Below are 22,668 nucleotides of genomic sequence, written 5' to 3' on the forward strand. Positions count from 1 at the left end.
TGTCCCACTAGCATCCACATACCACACTACAGTTATTGCAGCATTAAAGCAGTCAGTAGGTGGTGCAGGCTTTTTCACCATGCATTATACGCTACCGCACTCCTCACACACAGCACGGTGCTTGTCCACGGGGTCGTCTGACATAACATCTATGGTTTTCAACTGCTGCTCTTATCATCATCATGATTATTACTATTTTAAATATTACTTACATTATTTCACAACATTTCATTTTTTGGAGAGTTTTTGTTGAAGTGAGGGTTTCGGGACAGAGGATGTTGAATGTGGACGGTGAAGCTTTCTGAGGCAAATTTGCAATTTTGGTCTATACAAAATAAAATGAAATGAATTGAGCTCCCCTGGCTGCTGACAGTCTTTAATGTTCAAATGGATTTACCCTCTTCATCAGAGATATCCAGCACCTCAGTCATGGTCTCTGGTACGTTCAGCTTGTGTTTCTCCGTCACCGTCTGCTAGCAAAGGAGGAAAGGGATCCCATTAACTCTACTTCACATCTTACAGACAGTTATTTCTCTTTTTGCTAGAAACCTAGCTGAAAACTTACACATTATGGAGGCTGTATTGAACTATACTGAGACGTTTTTTAATAGTTTTAATATAATGGACAGTGTGGACAATGTATTGCACTATTAAACTTCTTAAGAAACTTGACACTTAACCCCAACATTGTTCTGTGACTGAAGTGTGTGAACGGTGTAAATGCTAGTTACTGATGGGCAGGTGGAACTGTGTATGGTAGCTCCTGTCATCAGTGTATGAATCGGTGTGAATGGGTCAATGATGTTAAAGCACTTTTTAAGTGGTCGAAAGACAAAGAAAGCACTATACAGTACAGTCCATTTACCCTTTAAAAAGTTGTAAATTTGTCACATATTTAATATTTCCCTATAAGATTCAATTCATACTTAAAACAGGAAACAACAAAAAACTACTAGGTCTAATTTTGCGACTTTTTGTGTGTGTTTGTTAACATTTTCCACCATAGACTACTGGTCAAATCTCATCAAGTAAGTCTGCAACTATAAATTTAAGATAGATTGAAGTTTTTAATGGTGCAACACTGATCTCGGGGCTCTCACCTAAGTAAAATAATTAATAATTGGTACAGAAAAAAAATTAAAAATGAACTAAAAGAAATTGCCATTAGAGCCTACATTCCAACAAAGATTCCTGGTGTCTATAACACAACCTTGAAATTGAGATCAAAATGTTATTTTGTGTACCGTTGTAGTGGTAATGATCTCTTCAGTCACGACTCTCAGCGTATCCACCACAGAGATGTAGCCCAGCCTCCGAGCAATACCTAAGGCAGTGTTACCATTCTGTAAGAGAAAGCACAGTGGTTGAGTTGTGTGTCTTTGCACTGTGTAGTGCGTGCGTGCGTATGTGTGTCTGTATATTTTATGGCAGTTCACATACCACAGTGATAGCGTTGGGCCTGGCACCGTTCTGCAGCAGTACATTAATGATGTGTGTGTTTCCTTGCTGGGCTGCCTGGTGGAGGGGAGTGTATCCATTCTGGAAAGGAAATAAATCGTGTGAATCAATTGATTATTCACTTCATAAGTTCACTTTCATGTCAGCCAAGCAGCTGGCATAAAATTGTTCTTCTTTCACATTTTCACAAGCAACATATGTTTTTTCTTGTGCTGATGTGATGGTTTCAGGACAGAGAATGTCACATGTGAACAGATTTTGGATTATAATTTAATCATACATTTGAAATCATGATGAATGTTAAATTTGTAACTGAGTCCTTCAGTTTAGTGTACCTTGGTTTTGGCATTGACACTGGCCCCATTCTGAAGCAGGAAGTTGACCATCTTGGCGTTACCATAGTGACATGCTACAACTAGTGGGGTGTACCCCAACTGCAGAACAACAAAAACATTGTCAGAATACTTATTAAGGGCAAAACATTTCAGCACAATGGGAGATGATGGAATCAGAATGAAAAGCAATTTATTGCCACATATGTTGCAGACAGAGGACTTTGAATTGGTGAATTTTATCATGCTACAAACCGAAAAGAGGTCTGAGGATAAATGAAGAAAATTGAAAAAGTATGTTCATACTTTGGTCTGTTGGTCGAGGTTTGCTCCGTGTTTGGATAGGATCTCACCAACAGCCACTTTATCCTCCTGAGCGACCAGATGGAGGGCAGTCAGACCACTCTGCATGAGGAACACACACATAGCACTTACAATGTCACAACAGGCTCATTCAGACAACAATCCGTCAACTCAAATAAGCTGATGTGGCTACTTTGACAATGTGAAGAAGATATACTTTGTCATAACATGTCAATATTTAAATGATAGGATGATAAAAGACAATCCTTGATGGTTGTATGCAAATGTTCTTCCAATTACTTTGACATTTGACATTTACATTTTGATTCTTTAACTGTTAAAAGGCACAAAAGTAAAAATACTACCAGAGAGGTGAAATGATCTATAGCATCTCACCCAATGGAATATTAGAGTTAGGATTCATGGGATGTTTCTCAAATGCATAGATACTTAACCAAAAAAACTTGCTGTTTTCTCCACAGTACCTTAGTTTGGACGTTGACCTGGGCTTCCTTGCTGATGAGTAGGGCAGCCATGTCAGTGTGGCCCTCCTGGGAGGCCAGGTGGAGCGGAGTGACACCTTGCTTGGTCAGGATGTTGGTCTCAGCTCCATACTGCAGCAGCACCGTGGCGATCTCCATCTGGTTCTTCTTCGCCGCAATGTGGAGCGGAGTGTGGCCATTCTGGTCGATGAGAGAAAGTGTCAGTGCAGAGGACCAGGCTGGATATATGTTCACTGTCAACACATCTCATGTGTACAGGCAAACCACCAAGTATTGTGTGTGTGTGTGCTAGCCTGATATCTTGTCTCCCTTTGTGTTGTAGAGCTGTTTAATTGGGTTAAATCCCAAACACCCACCTGCTACCCCAAAGAGTCACTACAGCACCAAATGTGTGTTAATCCTCTCCTCAAAATAGTCTTCAACAAGTATGTTGTTTTCTCCTGGCTGAGTAACGTTTGTTAAAGACGACAACGACCAGCTGTTTGAAGAATTAAGCCTTGTGTAAAATAAAACTACAGTATATTTCTAAAATAAAAATGAAAACAAACATAATAATGACTTGGACATTTTGCTGGGTCGTTCTACAATATCTCATAATCTTCCTCAGTAAACTGCAATTGCTGGAAAGAGTTGTGCCTCTTGCAGCAGTTGTGATGGCCCCTTATTCCTGTGGGTTAGGGTTATTTGCCGTCAAGCTAAACCGAACACTATTTAAAACATCTTCCGCTTTCTATTAGTTTCCTACTACTTTCAGCACTTTACTTTGGACTCTCACCTTGGCCATGGTGTGGGGGGACGCTCCTTTGTCTAAAAGCAAGAGTGCCACCTTCTGGTTATCATAATGTGCTGAAACATGGAGTGGGGTGAGGCCATTCTAGAGGGGAGGACGTTGAGCGCAAAAGGTTTAGATGGCAGTTAGTGCAGCACCAGAGCATCTGTTAAAGACGGTTAAACTGCAGGTTGAAATGAATTAGAGACAAACAGCCAAAGCTGAAAGGATCCCTGAGAGAGTCCTTAATATGGGGCTAACTAGGCTTACCACTGTTCTTGTAGTCAACTTAGCCCAAATACAGAAAAATGGCAAAACCCGTTTGGATTATAAAATGTTTCACATTTACACATAGGAAAAGGATTCACCAAAATATTTTGTGAGTGATTTTAATTATATATTGGATAATGAACAACATCGCATACATTTTATTATGAAAAAGTATTATAAAGTTATGCAGATTTAGAGGGCCTTCATGTAGAATTCTTACCTTTCCAGCTAAATCAGGTGGAGCTTGACGCTGCAGCAGAAGTTTAGCAACATCTAGGCTTCCATACTTAGAGGCCACATGCAGGGGGGTGAAACCTTTCTGTGAGCCAAAGAAGATAGATCAAGAAATGGGTTTAAAAACAGCAAATACAGTATGTTATATCAGGTTAACTTAAATCTAAGACATACATATCTGTTATTAGTGCTTATGATGTCTCTTTACACAAATGGTCACATTATTTCAATTCAGTACAACATAATCACATCCTTTAGTTGATTTTTCATGTCATTTGTATTATTTCCCCTCCTGATTTTTTAAATGTACATTTACATGTATCCAAAAGTCTCATTTTATGTTACCGGGCCCTAAGGGACAGCAAGATTTGTCCAGCAACATACAGAATAGTTCAGTAGACCGGAATGTTTTTAATATCAAGATTTCGTTTTTTTTGTGACATAAAACAATAGAAATAAATTCACCAATGTACTGACATACTGATATAACTGTATGTAACCATAGCCAAAAATATGAAATAGAATTCTTCCACAATAAATCCAACAGAAGTATATATTATAACTAGCATGGAGCTGAGAGACATCACATGTTCAGTGTTTTATGGCCAAGCCCCACCCATTAATGGGAGGATCCTTCTTCTAGGAGTTACTTCAAGTAAAAAGTTAAATTCAAAGTGTCTCCTCACCTTAGTGGCCAGTGAGTGTGAAGCTCCAGCCTCTAAAAGGACAGAGGCTGTATCCACCTGCCCCTCCCTGGCGGAGATGTGGAGGGGGGTGTAGCCATTGGTTGTGGCAGCATCTGGATGGGCCATGTGTTGCAGCAGCAGTTGCACAATCTCTGTTTTTCCCAGACGGGATGCAATGTGGAGGGGAGTCTGGTCTTCCTGGAGACAGCACAGTGGAATAAGAATGAACACCTATTAGCCTATTCTGCATGGTGGCAAAACAAAGAAGTAAAAAGTGTAGCTGGGTTTGCTGCTATATATAACAGTAAACTGACCCGTGCTCTTGCGTCCACCATTGCTCCATTCCTCAGCAGACATCTGACCACCTCCACCTGACCTGCCCTAGCTGCCATGTGTAACGCTGTTTCCCCGCGCTGTACAGACAACATACAAATCAGCGGGGGCAATTCACACAAATTTAAACATATTAAAGCCAGCTGACTAGTATTTTGTAAACACTATTCTCAATTAAGGATAACCAAATAAAAAATGACTTTCACTTACAATATTGCTGACGTCGGGCGAGGCTCCGTTCTGCAGCAGCAGCAAGACAATGTTCAGGTGACCCATGAAGGCTGCTACGTGGATAGGCGTCAAACCAGACTTGACACAGAATGGGAAGCAAAAGAGTAACAAAAGGACAGTGATGTTGATGTTACCAATCTATAGTGATGCTTATTCTAGCGCAGAGAGGGAAACTATTGGAAGATGGAACAGTGTTTTAATACTGACACACAAAACATAGGAAGTGACTGACCCATTAACTGCAATTCTGCTTTTAACAAAATCCTGTTCGCATCAAACTAAACTAAACTATCTATAAATAACTATAAATAACTTTCTGAGGGAAACATATTTTATTCTTGATCACAATCAATCAAGATTTGGTTGAAGTTCTACAACAACATTGTTTAGATAAAAATAAGTCTATTTGTTAGGTACTTGATTTAAATTAAATATGCTTTTGTGTTTAAAAGGGACACAAGTAGAGGTCTCCTGGGTGAAGATCTTGCCTTTGATTGTACATGGAAGTTCACAAGCTATGATTGCAAACATTATCCCTGGAAAAGTATTTGACTATGGATTATTTCGGTGACCTGGCCGTGTTCTAGACATGTATCTTTATGCAAGCGTGCAAAATTTCAAAAGTTATTGAAAGAATGTTAATATCTAATTTTTCAATAAAGTTATGGACCAATGAAGTTTGTATGGGTGTGTCCTAATATTGGACAAAATGTAAAATGTTATAACTCCAAGCAACATTGATATTTCCTATTGGCTTAGGTCAATGCAAATTTCTACAGTCAGATGTCCATTTCCTAGCCCTTTAATCTGATCAACTTCAAATCTGTGAATATAAGCCTTAAGACTATGATGATAGGTCCCAGTGAATAGTGGGTTTTTGACAAACTTTGTTGCCGTGACGACACCAACCTTGCATGAAAATATATAATATTTTTTGTGTGAATCTTCCTTGTATTTTTTGCAAAGAGGTGTAAACCCTTTTTGTGTAATCAATTATACAGACTCAATCTGGAGAACGAGACAAGTGTTGCTGTGATTGTTGCTCTTCAGACTCTACCTTTATTTTACGGGAATACATCGTTTCGTTATCGTGCCCGAGACCCATAACAATTACTCTGCGATGTCCATCAACTGTCTCTGCTACATTTCATTTACTTTTTGCTGGTCTTCTGCAGCTCGGCAACAGCCTAGTGTTGGTGGATTCTGTTTATGAAACCACAGACTCAGGTTTGAATACCAGCCCCAAGAGTGATTGATTTTGTCTCTTTAGTTTTTTTTTTGACCCGCGAGTCCGGCTGGTATTGATCAGATTAGTATTGTTGGAAGTTATTTAAACCCTGTTATACTTTAAGGAGCAGTTTGGCTAGAAACCAGTGTACAAACTCAAACCTTCAATTCCTCGCTCTTAATGAGTGAATATCAATTATGAGACTTGATTTACAGTTTGGTTATTAGTCCCTTTTTAGGGTGGTGCTCTGTTATTTATTTATTTTGTGAATTATCTTCGCGATTATTAATAATTCTATTTCCATGATTTAATTTCACACTAGTTATTAACCAAACATTTCCCCTACGCCGTGCCCAACACAGTGAAATGTACATAGTTTACTAAATAAGTTTGCCTAATGATGTAGCTTCTCCCAAGTATAGCAGCACGACGGCAAAGTTTCTTGGCATACAGGTTCATCGTGAACTTTCTTTTAAAGAGAACTGTGTGAGTCCATATTTTATATTTCAATATTAATGATATGTTTATATATTTAGTTTCATTGTTAATATCAGAATAAGCAGTTTGGAGCAGTTTCAGGATTAATCCAAAACTGACGTTAATCTACTTTTCAGAACTTGTCTTTGGTATGGTGTGAGTTGATACCAAACAGACCCAGACACATTAAGGAGTCTCAGTAGGTTCAATGAAACTTTTGCTCTCACTCAGGTCAGTGAATTACCTCTGTAATGGCCTGGATGGAGGCTCCATATTTGACCAGCAGCTCCATCACTTTCACCCGGTTCTTCTTACAGGCTATGTGCAGCGGAGTGAAGCCGTTCTATTACACACACACACACACACACAAACACAGTAGAGGATGAGCCCAGACAATATTTAAAGAACTCATCAGAGACTGTTCTTGGTCCTTGGCTTGATCTTTCCTTCAGAGGATTGTTGCAGTTCTATAGTATCTTTGTTTCATACCAGGGCTCTGGCGTTGGGATTGGCCCTCTTGTCGAGCAGCAGTTTGGTGACTCTGTAGTGGCCGCAGTGAGCTGCCACATGCAAAGCTGTAAGGTAGTCCAGTGTGACATCGTCAACAGGAGCCTTGTGCAGCAGGTGTTTGACGCATTCAACATGGTCGCCTTGAGCAGCCATGTGAAGAGGAGACAGCCCGTTCTTAAATGTGAAAGAGAGCTTGTTTATGTTGATGGACACGGATGGAGATTAAAACAGAGCTGAACTGATTTTTCCTGTTTTATTACGATCAATCATTGCAAAACGTTTCTGGTGTACAGCTCTCTTGAGGTTTAGCTGACATTTGTATCCAATGCAATAAGCATTTTTAGCTTAGGTGTTTTGCCTAAGGAAACTGAGATGCAAGACATGTTTCAGCACGTAATCAAAACCCAAACCCTGCGCTATCAGAGGACCCTCTCTATCCAATGCACAGTGGTCACAGCTTGTTGTCAATAGAAGGTCTCATAATTGTTGTCTACTTTCTGCCTGAACTATTGCAATGCATTGTTTTCCTGGCATTGCTTTTACTCATATACAATTGTCCGATTCATCGGCCTGTATGAGCTTTTACTCACTCTGACATCACTGATTAGGTGTGGCCACAGGCGCGACATGCCTGAGTTTCAACACTAAGTTTAAATATTAAAAAATATTGATGCATATATTGATATATATAGTGAAGCATTATGGACTTTAAATGCAGTTGTAACCAGAATCAAAACAAAAATATAGTTATGATAGATATTTGATAGTTTTAGCTATAATAAACAGACTAATAGCATGAAAACAAAAAGCAACCGTCAGAGGTATAAAAAAGAATAGTCAAAAACGAAGTTCTCCTATTTTAAATTTTATCCTGCTAGCGAATGCCATTCTTACACTATCAATACCTCCAGGAGTTCCAAAAGTAACCTAATCTGTAGACCAACATAATATATATATATATATATATAATATAATATGTGGGTCCAATGTAAAATAATTTTTAAAGCACAGTGTCTTAAAGTCCACCATTATTCCTGCCTTCATTTAATAAATTAGAACAATTTTTATGGTAAAAATACATTTGCCATTGACAATCTCATCTGACGTAAATTACATTAAATATACCCCTTAAAAAATGTCTTGGATAAACCATGAAAAGGTTTAAAGCCTAAAAATTACAATCTCACCATATGTATTGAACTATTTATGAAGAGGACCTCTTGTTCTCACTAAACGCACTACTTTTAATCTGTTAACCAACAACACTGTTTAAAGTGGGAAACATGCTTCTGTCCCTTGTGTATGAAGGTGAATAACCAGGTGACAAACCTTGGTCCTGGCCAGCAAGGGTGCTCCTCTTTCCAGGAGCAGCTCCAGAGCTTTATCATGTCCACTCCGGGCCGCACAATGTAGGGGAGTCAATCCATCCTACAGAACACACAAACATATTAATAGTCATTCAATACATACTAGCATTGACCTAATGTGACAGGATTTAACTTTACAATGTCCTTTTCCGTTTTTAACCAAGTTTGTTAAGGCTTACCTTAGGCCAGTCGATCACGAAAGCAGTAGTAGTCGATCGCACGCCATTGATTAAAGAAATTCTGTCACGCATGTGCGTTCAACAGTGAGAGATGACCGAAACTAATGCTAACTGCTAAAATCCTTGCTTATGGAAGTAAATCTGTGTCATCGGGTTTTGAAAGAAAAAGGTGATTGAATTTCTAGCACTGAATATTTATGCATTGAAATTATGTATCTGAATGTTTTTCGACGTTAAAATACTGCAAAAAATGAGACGTTAAAATATTCAACCGCAAAAAATTTGACCGCAATCAATTCAACCGCAAATAATTCAACGGAAAATAATTCAACCACAACATCCGGGGCCTCAAGGAAGAGAAATCGATTCTAGATTCAAGATCAGGATCAGCGTTCGCGAAGCAAAAGGAGCGAGCACCCAATACAACTTCAGCTTGTCGGCAGCATGGTGACGGATTGTAGCCATGTCCAATATTAACAGGGCTTTAACTCTCCTTTATGCCTCCAGTGTGGCCAGGTATGAAGAAATACATAAAAAAAAACATATAATGTTCACCCTGAACCAAAACGTTTTCTTGCCACTGACAATATACAACTTTATTATAAGTATACAAATCAGCTAACCATGGTCATGAAGATACTCATTTAACGTTACATGGACTTTGCATGCCGCATAATACCCAACTGAGATCAACTTGTGCCGCTCTGAAAAGAATCCTTCCACCGACCACTCTCCGCACTCGGTGCTACTGCGGTTATTCCTGCATGATCTGTCGGGTTTATGCGTCTGCACGCTCCGCTAAAGCCGCTGCCCTCCTCCCCACTACGCTACAGCGACTCATGTGCCTCTTCAAGCGCGATCCTGGTTTCAAAACTCCGCCAATAACTCCTTGTCAAAGGATCTCAGCATCATTAAATTAATTCAAAACTAGAAGAAGAGGCGTATTCTGACCGGCTGTACGCTCTCGTTTAACTTCCGCTTAGTTCATGTCCAATACAGTCTGTTAATGTACAAATGTCAGCTGCCTATTACGGAATCTTAGACACAAACCACACTGATGGCATAAAGAAGAGTTAAAGCCCCGTTATTATTGGACATGGCTATAATTCGGTCACCATGCTGCCGACAAGCCCACGTTGTATTGGGTGCTCGCTCCTTTTGCTTGACGCCTGCTCCTGATTTTGAATCTAGAATCAATTGCTCTTCCTTGAGGTCCCAGATGTTGTGGTTTAATTTTTTGTGGTTTAATTTTCTGCGGTTTAATTTGTTGCAGTTTAATTTGTTGCGGTTTAATTTTTTAACGTTGAAATATTTGTGGTTTAATTTTTTGCAGTATTTTAACGTTGAAAAACCTTCAGATACATAATTTCAATGCCTATATATTCAGTGCTAGAATTTCAATCACCTTTTTCTTTCAAAACCCGATGACACAGATTTACTTCCATATTTGCTTACTAACAGACTCATTTAATTCCATTCCAAAGCAAACCACTCGTTCGGCCAAACTACTATTACCCTTGTCGGCCAGGGAAGAGGGTAGATCGCCAGAACAGTGTGGGCGCCCCTGCCTTAGGCCTACCCGTCATTACTAACATGACAATAGCATAGTTTAGCTTCTCATGATACTCACCCTTGTTTTACCATCAATCTGAGAGCCACGGTCTAGTAACAGGGCAACCATATTAGTGTTGCCACGTTTGGAGGCCACATGGACTGGAGTAATGCCGTTCTACGGAGAAGAAAGTTCCTTTTAGTGACATTCATTTTATTTTAGGAGGAAAGTTTAATAATAAGACTGAATCCACACTAACAAAGTTGTATATGAGGGCTGATTAATAGTTTAGTTTTATTTAAGAACACCAATTAAACATAACACATCAGAATTGAGAATTCATTCTACAGTGAGTATTAAGCATACTTCTTAAAACAATTAACTGACTAATCAATCAACTCTCTAAATTCATATTGTATTATTAAAATATTTACATTCAAATGCTTTTTCTTTGAAACTCTTTTGAAAAACATTTTCTTCGTATGACTTGAGTGAGTCGACTCCGAAATTGGAGGGGGGTTTGCCCCATACAGGCAAGATTTAAGTGAATTCTCTCACACCTATTAACCACATTAGCCACACAAGCAATCCCATAAGGTCTAGTAGATTGCAAGGTGAGAAAAGTAAGGTATTTTTAGCAAAACTGCTGGAATGGCTATTTGGCAGAATTTGTTTTCTGGATGATATCAAAAGGAAAAGTTAGAGAAGTCCACTGTGGTGGCGGGCGTGGTTTCAGCTCGGCTGCAGAGGAGAGAGAGAGGGGGAGCGGCTCAGGGAAAGGCGCCAGGTGAGAGCAATTGTCGTCAGGTGAAGGCTGATTGTACCTGTCCCGGTAGGAGAGACGTGACCGGTGGCCAACCGGACTGAACGTCAGCGAGCGAGAGACGTCAGCGAGCAAAACAATAAAAACCCATCTGACAACCAGCCGTGTAGTCATCTTCATTTCTGGAACCCCTCCCCCAGAACTCAGACGTGTTACATCCACAAAGTAGAAAGAATCTCCTTGCATCGTTGCCTGAATCTTTTGATGATTTGTAACCCCGTAGAAAACACGCCTGAAATGCAGTAGCCAACAACACTTCTTCAGCAGAAGTGTTCCAGTGAAGTTTTCGTGCATTTACCTCATCACCCAAAAGACAGGAGGCATTAGACTGAAATCCTACCCTTGCTGTGAAATCAACTGCTGCCCCTCGGTTGAGCAGGAGTGTGGCGACATTGACGTTGCCATAATGGGCAGCGATATGAAGGGGGGTGAATCCACTCTGAAAAAAAAGTGAAAAACCCAAAAGGAGGTCAGACATCAGCCTTTCCTTCAAGTAACAGGACGTTGAATCGTGGCTCCCAATCTTCCCAGCATGCAGCAGTTGCAGCATCACAGGTGAACAAAAAACAAACAGCAAAAAAAGAAAATGTCACGATCTGTAGAACCCTAACAAACCACTGCAAAACACCTTCAGAAATGTCACTTCCATGCGGGTTATCAAACACCGAAAGAAAAGTAAGGCCTCCATAAAGAATTTGTAATGGAAACATAAACTGAAGCAGATCACTTAGATGGAACTTAACTTGACGGTGGACAAACAATATTAGCTCCGAAATTATAGTAAAATCATAGAGAGGGAACATTTCTAATCAACATCAAAGTGCACCATACCCACTATACATCATGTCAGTAATATAGTTAGCAATGAGAAATATGTGAGAAAAGTTAGAGATTACAAAGCAGGTTGGAGTAGTTGTGAGATTCTTGCCTTACCTTGCCATTCTGTAAGTGTGGTCCGATATAATGTGAAAAAGTTGTTTACAAAAGTGTGAAGAGTACAGTGACTAACGTGATGGTTTAAAAACTTAGAATGGTGCTATGGTTAAAACATGCTATGCAAGCCAAGGTTTTAGCAAAGTTAAGACCTTGAAAGCTTTACACCTTTAACGTATCATGTTAACATTCATCAGTACTGTTGAGAAAAAACGTCATATGCCAGTCATTTGGAACAGCATGCATTTCAACAACTTGATCAGGAGGTTTACATTACATTACATGTCGTTTAGAGTTTAGAGGACCAGAATTGACCAAATTTAAATACAATTATTTAATCAACTTAAATGTTTCTATTTGTGTGCATTCAAGATTTGATAAAAACAACATTGCATATTAAAAAAGTATGTTTCAGTAGAGCCATACACTGCCATATCGACTTTGTGTAAACAATATGCAATCTAAGCATTCTGTTTTTTAAATATGAAATTGCTATTATGGAAAGATTTTATCATTTGCCCTGTATAATATTTGTTTAAGCATTTTCAATTATGAATTTCGTTTTTTTTTTTTACTTTTTCAGTATTTATATTGCACTTTGTCACCCCATTTGAAAATGAAAATAGCAATCAATTCTCAATTCTACTATTTCCACTACTGCTGTTTTTATTTGTCATTTTTCACTAATTTCCATCATCTGCATTGAAGGTATTGTAAACGGCTGTGTTGTTCATTCTGTACACATAACATCTATCCCTCTTCTGTCCATTATGGTAGTGGGATCATCTACCATTCTACTTGAGGTTTCTTCCTCTTCTCTCCCTTTGAAGCTTTTTCTCTGGGAAGAGGTGGGGTTCCTGTGTCAATATGAGGTTTGCGAAACAGAATATGTCGAATATGTCGGATGTTGTGAAGTCCTCTGTGGATAATTTATAATTTGTAATTCTGGGCTATACAAAATAAAATAAATGTAAATCATATTGATTATTACAGGTAATATTATGTTTTGTTATGCCAATTTATGAATTTTTAAAATTTAAGGCGAATCAGAGCGCTTTACAGACCCACAAATGGGAAAATAGTTTAAACAATACTTTTTTAAACTTAGCAGCTTATAGAGCATCCCAAAAAAACACAAAAATTATACTTATAAATGATATTGTAAATTTATACATATACATACATTAGCTTTTCACAAAAAGGTATCAGCACAGTATTCATCAAATAAAACTTTGTAAGAGTGAAATGTGATCATTACAAATAAATCAATACACCTAACATCTCAATAAAGATGTATCGAGGGTGAAAAAACTTAGGCTCACCCTGAGCTGGAGAAAAAACAATGAAAATCAAGATACAAACATCTAAATAGGTCAAGCGCAGGACACACTGCAGTAGCTTGGCTAATTGGGTAAACCTTGCATGTTGACCTCTTATTTAACCAAACAAAAGAAACCAAATGATCTTTATGTACACCATGCAGTGGTATGGAAGTGAAATAAATAAAAGATGGAGGGAAAGAAAAGGGAAATAAGAAAATGGGACAGTAAGGTGAATCTGTAGAGATCAAAAGAGCATGCGTATACCTCAGTAGTCCTATTGACCATCATCTGAAGCAGCAAGAGGGAAAGATCAGATTAGTTAGGATGTTTGAAGACATTACTGCACTCTAGTCAAATGCACAGTAGGACAACTGTGCTGAAACTAAACAGTGAAGTGACGTGGCCTCCTTCCCTTTAGTGTTCTCTTACATGTCGAAAATTAAGATGTTGTGGGCAGGCAGTCCCACTTTCCACTTTTTGTACAGACAAATAAGGGACGCTGCGGCTGACGTGGGGGGCTGCGCGGACGTTACGGGACGAGTCGGGCGCAACTCTGCGATCCCCCATTGATTCCTCCCACTGTCGTCGGTACTTTTGCATCCGCTTTCGATTCAGACCTGGATGCGGATTGATTCAAAAACTGGACAAGCTATTTTATTCTCAAATACGGGACGATTCCGTATTTTAAGGAATGGGTGGCAACCCTAGTAGGCAGCTAATTGCTTTTCCCAGCATCAATTGTTGCAATATACAGCTTTACCTGTAGGAACAATCCATTCAAAAAACTGCATAAATGACTATGTTGTGTAGAAAATCATCTCCACTCGAGCCACGTCACTTAAAGCCAGTTTAAGAGGAACACTGTGTTCCTACGTCAACAAGTAACTAAAGAGCGGGTTCCCCCCAGATTGCCCTCCAACCCTTTGGTTCCATGCAGCTTTGATTAACACCAACATACAACCTGCAGACAGTGGCACACTCTATGCAGTGGACAGTGCTACACTTATACACCGGTGCAGCAAGGTATGAGGCAGTGAGGAGGGAAGTGTGTGAGAGGTGGCATTCAAAGAGAGAAAGGAAACAGAGGGAGGGACCCCGTTAGTGGCAGGATCAGGAGGGACGTTGCAGGCATACAGACACTGAAGTAGAGAGGAAGAGAGAAATAGAGAGATGCACAGACACTCTGCTGGAGCCACAAACACTTTATACACAGGAATACAGCTGTCAAAAGGACATCAAAACAATTATGTGGTCTTCTATCATACCCTCAGTCATAATCATAAAATAAGATTATTCTATTTATACCTGCTCTGATTGTTATCTCGATATTTCTCCAGATAAGTTCTGTTTTTTATTTTCACAAACCAAAACAGTTTCATAATATGACACTCTTTAATTTGACAGCTTTTGACACCGTGATTTTTGGCACTGCTTCACACTTAATACAGCTTACTATTAAGAAGAGGTTAGCATAGAATGCTAGAATTGAAAAGGCCTCCTGAACAGCATACAATGCTGGAACAGGTAACTGAGAGTACATACATCTATTCCCCGTTTGCTAAACTTTTACATTCCAACTGATCGCTACTGCGGATGTGCAACTCCATACATAGATAAGAAAGAAGCAAGATATCTCACTTGTTAGATAATTATATTATATGCTCTGGAAGAAATTACAGCTGGTATTTACCAATACACAAGTTAGGGGCATATGTGCAAGCCTGGGAAAGACTTTTAATGACTGATCACAAGTAGAAGGAGTCGTACAGCTAAAGGCTACTGATTCGGTCACCAACATCATTCACTTAAGTAAGATTGACTTGAAGTTTGTGTGTTAAAGACGTGTTCATACATGTAATGAAAACCTCTTGACGGTTAATTTAATTTTCCTCCCTCGCAGCTTTTAACATTCTCATCATCAGAAGTTATGTCATCAATACAGTACAGCTCAGCCTACACTACTGGACTATAATCACCATAATCACCATATCCGCAGAGGATTGAGTATAAACCAAATCCACTACAACCTCATAATTCATGTATTTTGTAAATGTCTGAAGCCCACAGTATGAACACAAGTAGCACCGCATAAGCTTGACTTCCACACATGCCGACATCCTCAACTCTAATGGTTCTATGGGCTTACCTTTGACTGGACATCAGCATTGTGGTCATTCTGGAGAAGCAGTGCTGCTGACTTGGTGTCGTCCTTGCGTGCAGCAATGTGCAAGGCAGGCAGGCGGACCTTGCATTTAGTATCGTTCTCTAGTAGGACAGAAACGACCTGGTTGTGGCCCTGCTGGAGTGCAATGGCCAGAGGGGTAAAGCCATCCTGGGTGAAGAAAGACAATTTAAGAGTATTGGCTACATCTTGTTCAAAAAAGTATCATCTCCAAAATTGTCATTTATTTGGATAAGATATATTGATCAAATTTGGCAAAAAAAGCAGTTGGTCAAGTGGTGGCCAACAGTCAAATACATAAAATATTAAACAATATAGAGGTTATAATTATGGATCTTGTACTTTCACGGTTCCATCAGGCAATCACACAGCTATGTCCTATTCACCCTTCTGAACCACTCTTTCTTTATCTTTATAATATAAATGTCTGTTTTAATTAACCAACCATTTGCTTTAACTTCAAAGCTTTTCCTAAAACTTTTAAAAATCCATCAATATGAACTATCACTTCCTACATGTGATGTAACACCTGTTGAGCCATTGGTTAATTCTCAATATAAGATTCACATAAGGTACCCCAGGTAAAAAGTACTAGAAGCAAAAAGTGATCGTTTTAGCAGCGAGACTCTAGGAATGACAATGTTGGGCAGGCAGTAGGTCAAGTACATTGGTTAGGACTTAAATGTCTTGGCGAATACTAAATGGTTTCAGTGAAACTTTTCCTGGAAATTAACCGAAAACAAAAGCGAGGAATCCTAATGAACTTGTGATCTACTGATGGTCATGGTGATGATTTGCCTGCCCACTATGGATATCATCATTCCCACAGGCTGTGTGCTAATAACTTAGTTGTACCTTTCTTTGAGTATTGACAGCATGTGTTGTGAATTCTAACATGCCAAGCAAGAGTAGATGGTCTCCACATCTCCAGGACAAATGCAACAAAATGTGATACTAATTTTTACAGATTATCTGTAATAATGGCATTTGCAGTTTCCTTGCATGTGTTTTGTGTTCAGTCCTATTGCGTTCATTATTTTCCAATGTTATAGTGTACTTAATGGGTTGCAGCTATAGTCTAATATTGAGATATTCACATATACACACACTCACCTCAGTTGCAGTGCTCTGGTTGCCTCCATTTTCAAGCAGGTGTCGCACCACATCCATGTGATTCTCCTGGGCAGCCATGTACAGAGGAGTGAATCCATTCTACAACACACAAGCCGATGCAAGAGATTACCAATATATTAAAGGCCATGATAATTCATGTTATTTACTCAAACTGATGCAGCCAAAATAAAATGTCTGCTCTTTGTATGATATTAATGACAAGCAGTACATCAAATCATATGGCCATTGCCTTTGAAGAGGATAGAAGGATTAAACCGTTTCAGAGGCTCACCTGAGATTGTGAATTGATTTCAGCTCCTCGTTGAACCAGGATCTTTACTACTTCAGCCTGACCGGCTAGGGAGGATATGTGAAGTGCCGTGTTTCCTTTCTTGATTGGTATAAATATATAAGGACAATGAGAAAAACAATTTCCACTTAGTAGTGTGTAGATCTCTGCCAGGTGAGTCTCCTCCTTTCCCAACACCAAAAAGATTGACTTCACTCAAGTGTTTCTCCACACTTCATTATAGTCAAGATGGCAGAGAAAAATAAAGAAAAAGCTGATTTCTTTCAACTCATGTTATGGCTAACTTAAGAAGAGCTTAACATATATGGGTTCAGGATTAAGCTGCAGATGAGCATGTTCAATATGAGATCAAACTTTCTATTTTTTTGCCAAAGTAAGATTGTGTTGCAAGTAAAGCGCCTGTCGACAGGGAGATAAAAAAGAGTCAAACAGTGTCTAAAATAGTTTTGCGAAAATCGCCAGAGGGCCGTGAGCCTTCATTTTTTAATTTCCACAAAATATGTCATATGTCATGATCCAGCATTAAAAGTAATTAGTCTCGGACAGACAGATGACCTACCTTTGTGGCCGAATCCACTGCGGCACCTCGCTCCAAAAGTTCCTGGACCAGATCCACATGGCCCTCCTTGGCTGCTAGGTGCAATGCATTGAGACCATTCTGGAAAAAAGATGTGGGAGGAAAAGTCAGGCCAGGCTAGATGTTTCCTGCTGGTCTCATGTGTTGTGTTGTTACAACTGCTGTATCTAAAATACTATTTCAAAGTACAGAAAAGTGACCTCGTTGTGTGTATTGATATTACACTGTGGTTTGGGTTTTATATTTTTAAATGAAATGTTCGACAAGTACCAGCTCGTGGACATATGCTATCAATTTGGTGGCTCTACCCTCTATAATAGTGGAGCTATTGAACGGTATTTGCAATAAATATTGAAGAATATTCATAAAAAATACTGACATTTTTTTATTCAAACAAAGTACAGGGTGAAGTACAACAAGTACCAGCTCATGGACATATGCTATCAATTTGGTGGTTCTACCATTCATAACAGTGGAGTTATTGAACATTATTTGCAAAAAATATTGAAATATATTCATAGAAAATACTTAAAAGCCATTTTCAAACAAAATACAAGTTGTAGTACAATGAGTACAAGCCCATGGACATATTTCATTGGTGGTTATAGCATTTATAATAGTGAAGTTATTGAATTTTTCTGTAATATGTTTTTAAGCATTGCACTTTGCAGATGGTCCCTGCGCACTTGTCTCACGAGCGGCCACTCGTTAAGATCAATGTGATTCGTACAGCTCCTGCACTGGTCCGTATTGTTTAAATTATACGTTATTTGTGTTGTAGCTGGTTGTCGACATAACTACGGTTACAGGGAGGTGTCGTTTGTGTTTCATCGTCCTTTCGCTGACGAGCTATTGAACCGTGAAGTCTGAATCTGTGAATATCTTGCTAACTTTACCGAACTAGAGGAGTGCTACGGGCTCGGGGGCATCATCAAGCACATTCACCAGGCAACCTCTTAGCCACTGAAAATGTTTCTACGGCCACGCTATTTGATGTACAGTAGGTACTATGGATCCTGTGTGACTCTGTTGGTATAAATCAGTGGTCCCCAAACTAAGGCCGAATACGGCCCGCCTCCACATTTGGCCCGGCCCCCTGAACAATACCAGAGGGGCATTATGAATTTTTTTTAGTCTGGCCACGCAAATCTTAGACTAGCCCCTGTGAAGTAGAACGGAATAATGGAGAAAAGGTTGATTCAGAATGCAGGGTATTTAACTTGCAGTGGTCAAACGATTATTTGTTTGTTCAATGCTCTCATCGGTCAAGAGGCGGTGGCGGTTATTATTTATTTCATTAAGTGATGTTATTTATTTTCCTGACTTTTTTTCTGTGAAGATCCTGGATTATTAATATTTGGTTATATGTGGCTTTCTGGAAAAACAATAAATGTTTACATTTAGGCACCCACTGCAATCGTCACACTTTCTCTGACCCCGGCCCCCTCCAGAGAAGGGAAAAGTTATCTGGCCCTCACAGGAACAAGTTTGGGGACCCCTGGTATAAATTATCCAGCATGAAACACTGCCTATGGAGGTCAGGAAGGATGGAATAGAACTCTACTTATGAATGTAAATACCGTTCTATGTATCCTGGATAACTGCCAGAGTTCTTGGTCTTTTAGAATCCTGTGGACTCCTGAGAAGATTCCGTAGGACTGGAAACAGAATTTATAGATTTTGGAGAGGACTCTGGCGGTCATCCAGGATTCAGAGAACCGTAGATATATTATGTTACTTTTGTTTCGAGGATAATTAAAAGATTATCTTCTCAAAACTAAATTAACTTAACTAAATTAAGTTGGCAATGTGGTGGCGGGCGTGGTTTTGGCTCGGCTGCAGAAGGAGAGAGAGAGGGGGAGTGGCTCGGGGAACAGTGCCAGGTGCAAACACTTGACAACCAGCTGGGGTGAATTAACGTTTGTCCTCTCGCCCCTATAATAACAGTGAGGAGGGCGAGCGAGGAGGTGCCACCCCGAGCGAGCGAGCGGGATACCGGCGGATTGTGTCAGAGCAAAAATAAAAAGCATTTGAAACCCGCCACCCTGAGGTCCTGTGCCGTGTCTGTAGCCCCCACGCACCCACACCGTACAGTGGCTCCCAACTCGGCGGAGGATGACAGACGAGGGGCAGCAGGGCATGCCGACCCAACCAGTGCTCGCGCTGGGGCAAATGATGGGGGAACTGGCGGCAATGCAGAGGGAGCAAGCGGAGGCGAACCGGCAGTTTAGGGGGATGCTCCAGGCCCAGGTGGGGAGGCAGGCCCAGGCGCTGGAGCAATTGGTGGAGCGGTCGGGACCATCACCACCACCACCGGGACCATCAGCAATGGCAAGCCTGACCCTCCACCGCATGACGGCGGAGGACGACCCCCAGGCGTTCCTGGAAGCCTTCGAGGCAACGGCGGAGGCGTGCGGATGGCCGGGGGGGGAATGGGCCGTTAGGCTGCTCCCGCTGCTGACCGGGGAGGCGCAGACGGCCGCCATGGGGCTTCCCCCGGCGGCCCGGCGGGACTACCCAGCGGTGCGGAAGGCCGTGGTCGACCGGCTGGGACTGCTGCCCGAGGACCACAGGCGGCGATTCCGGAGCGCCAGGCTGGGACCAGAGGACCGACCCTTCGCCTACGGGCAGCGGCTCCGGGACGCGGCCGCCAGGTGGCTCCGGCCGAACGGGGAAGGAACGGCATCGGAGGTCGTGGAGAAGGTGGTGCTGGAACAGTTTGTGGAGGGGCTCCCGGCCCGCACGGCAGCGTGGGTCCGCTACCACCGCCCCCCGACGCTGGAGGCAGCCACCACCCTGGCCGAGGACCACCTGGCGGTGCACCCCAGCGGGCGGGGCGACCGGGAGGGCGCGCCGCCATCAATCCGAGGAGCAGCCACGCCACGGGGATGGAGCCAGCAGCCGACCGCGGGGCGGCCCATACCGGCCCCACGGCGGGCGCCGACGGCCCTACACCGGAACCCCCCGACCCCAGCAAGCCCTGGCACCCTTCCTGACCCGCCGGGAGGTTCTCAATCGTCAGGGCAGGAGTGCTGGAGGTGCGGGCAGCCCGGCCACCTGCGGAGGGAGTGCCCGCTGATGGAGGTGGGGCAGGTGATCCGGGTTGCCGGCGCTCCATCACCCTCCCCCGGCCCGGGAGCGACGTACCGCGTTCCGGTAAGAATCCAGGGGGGTACACGCCAGGCGATGGTGGATTCGGGCTGTTCGCAGTCCATGATACACCAGAGCCTGGTTCGGCCAGGGGCATTGGTAGAAGCGTCGCGGGTGAAAATTAGGTGTGTGCACGGGGATATTCACGAGTATCCTATAGTGTCCGTCGAACTTAGGTTCAGGGGGAGAAAATATAGGATAAAGGTTGCGGTTAGCTCCCACCTGACGCACCCCGTAATTTTGGGAACGGATTGGGAGGGATTTAACACACTAATGGGGCAGGCTGCGGGGGTGCGTTCACGACCGACAGGGACATGCGATATCTGTGCTGTGCTCAGCGGTGACGCGAGGTCGTCCGACGCCGCCGGGGGAGAGGGGGAACCGGCGGAGCCTCCGGAGGAAACTCCGGCGGTTCCCGAGTTCCGCTCCATGGAAGATTTTCCACTCGAGCAGTCTCGTGACGATACTCTACGCTCAGCCTACGACCAAGTGATAAGAATTGATGGTCATTTGGTGCGCCCTGACGTAGCACTGTCGTACCCGCACTTCTCATTGATTAGGGACAGACTGTATAGAGTGAGTCGTGACACTCGAACGGGGCAGGAAAACACCCAGTTGCTGGTGCCGAAAAGCCGCCGGGAAATGATTTTCCAGGCGGCTCACTATAATCCGATGGCGGGTCACATGGGATACGGGAAAACACTAGACCGGATAATGGCCCGATTTTATTGGCCAGGCATCCGGGCGGACGCGCGCCGCTGGTGCACGTCCTGCCCGGAGTGTCAATTGGTTAATTCACCGGCCATACCGCGTGCCCCGCTGCGGCCGCTACCGTTGGTGGAGGTCCCGTTCGAGCGCATCGGCATGGACCTCATCGGGCCATTTCACCGGAGCGCACGCGGATACCGCTTTGTGTTAGTCCTCATGGATTACGCAACCCGGTATCCGGAGGCAGTGCCATTGCGCAATATCTCTGCAAAGAGCGTCGCGCAGGCTCTGTTTCAGGTCATCTCCCGGGTTGGAATCCCGAAAGAGATTCTAACAGACCAGGGCACCTCGTTCATGTCGCGCACACTGGGAGAACTTTACGGGTTACTGGGCATTAAGTCTGTTCGCACGAGCGTGTACAACCCCCAGACCGACGGGTTGGTAGAGCGGATGAATAGGACGCTGAAGTCCATGATCCGTAAATTTATTAGCGACGATGAACGTAATTGGGACAAATGGCTTGATCCTCTGTAGTTTGCAGTCCGGGAGGTCCCCCAGGCCTCCACGGAATTTTCTCCCTTTGAGCTTCTGTTTGGCAGGTCACCAAGAGGGGTGCTGGACCTTATTAAAGAAAGCTGGGAGGAAGGTCCGACCCCCGGGAAAAACGAGATCCAGTACGTCCTGGACCTGCGAGCAAAGCTCCACACACTGGGTAGGATGTCACGGGAGAATCTGCTCCAGGCCCAGGAACGACAACAGCGGCTGTACAACAGAGGAGCTAGGCTGCGAGAATTCACACCGGGAGAAAAGGTACTTGTATTACTTCCCTTATCCAACTCAAAACTCCTGGCTAAGTGGCAAGGGCCCTTCGAGGTCACACGCCGGGTGGGGGATGTCGATTATGAGGTGGTCCGGTCTGACAGGGGCGGTGCTACACAAATATACCACCTCAACCTCCTGAAAGCCTGGAGGGAGGTGGAGTCTGTTTCTCTGATTTCCACAGTATCGGAAAGAGAGGACCTGGGGCCGGAGGTGCCAAAAGCGGTTAATCCCACCCCGCTCCCGTGTGAGGGTCATCTCTCTGAGGACCAGAGAGCAGACATTGCCCAGTTGCAGAA

General features: G+C 42.4%; 1 protein-coding gene across 20 annotated transcripts in view; it reads right to left on the minus strand.

Moving 5' to 3' along the window:
* Window positions 1–22,668, minus strand: part of ank2b (ankyrin 2b, neuronal) — a 93,521-nt gene that overhangs the window by 38,349 nt on the left and 32,504 nt on the right. For 15 of the 20 annotated variants that reach the window (XM_062562046.1, XM_062562042.1, XM_062562036.1 and 12 more), the window contains exons 3-23: window positions 17,675–17,773; window positions 17,098–17,196; window positions 16,806–16,904; window positions 15,657–15,842; window positions 13,775–13,798; window positions 11,596–11,694; window positions 10,511–10,609; window positions 8,664–8,762; window positions 7,314–7,508; window positions 7,069–7,167; window positions 5,099–5,197; window positions 4,870–4,968; window positions 4,556–4,753; window positions 3,856–3,954; window positions 3,372–3,470; window positions 2,579–2,776; window positions 2,097–2,195; window positions 1,794–1,892; window positions 1,441–1,539; window positions 1,245–1,343; window positions 398–473 (exon numbers count right to left, since the gene is read on the minus strand). In XM_062562046.1, coding sequence (XP_062418030.1) covers window positions 398–473; window positions 1,245–1,343; window positions 1,441–1,539; window positions 1,794–1,892; window positions 2,097–2,195; window positions 2,579–2,776; window positions 3,372–3,470; window positions 3,856–3,954; window positions 4,556–4,753; window positions 4,870–4,968; window positions 5,099–5,197; window positions 7,069–7,167; window positions 7,314–7,508; window positions 8,664–8,762; window positions 10,511–10,609; window positions 11,596–11,694; window positions 13,775–13,798; window positions 15,657–15,842; window positions 16,806–16,904; window positions 17,098–17,196; window positions 17,675–17,773 — 2,362 coding nt within the window. Of the gene's footprint in view, window positions 1–397; window positions 474–1,244; window positions 1,344–1,440; window positions 1,540–1,793; window positions 1,893–2,096; window positions 2,196–2,578; window positions 2,777–3,371; window positions 3,471–3,855; window positions 3,955–4,555; window positions 4,754–4,869; window positions 4,969–5,098; window positions 5,198–7,068; window positions 7,168–7,313; window positions 7,509–8,663; window positions 8,763–10,510; window positions 10,610–11,595; window positions 11,695–12,188; window positions 12,641–13,774; window positions 13,799–15,656; window positions 15,843–16,805; window positions 16,905–17,097; window positions 17,197–17,674; window positions 17,774–22,668 lie in introns of those variants that run through there. The other 5 variants (XM_062562070.1, XM_062562034.1, XM_062562038.1 and 2 more) reach the window with 4 other exon arrangements.

Source organism: Pungitius pungitius, chromosome 1, assembly GCF_949316345.1.
Source record: "Pungitius pungitius chromosome 1, fPunPun2.1, whole genome shotgun sequence".
NCBI classification, from domain to species: Eukaryota; Metazoa; Chordata; class Actinopteri; order Perciformes; family Gasterosteidae; genus Pungitius; species Pungitius pungitius.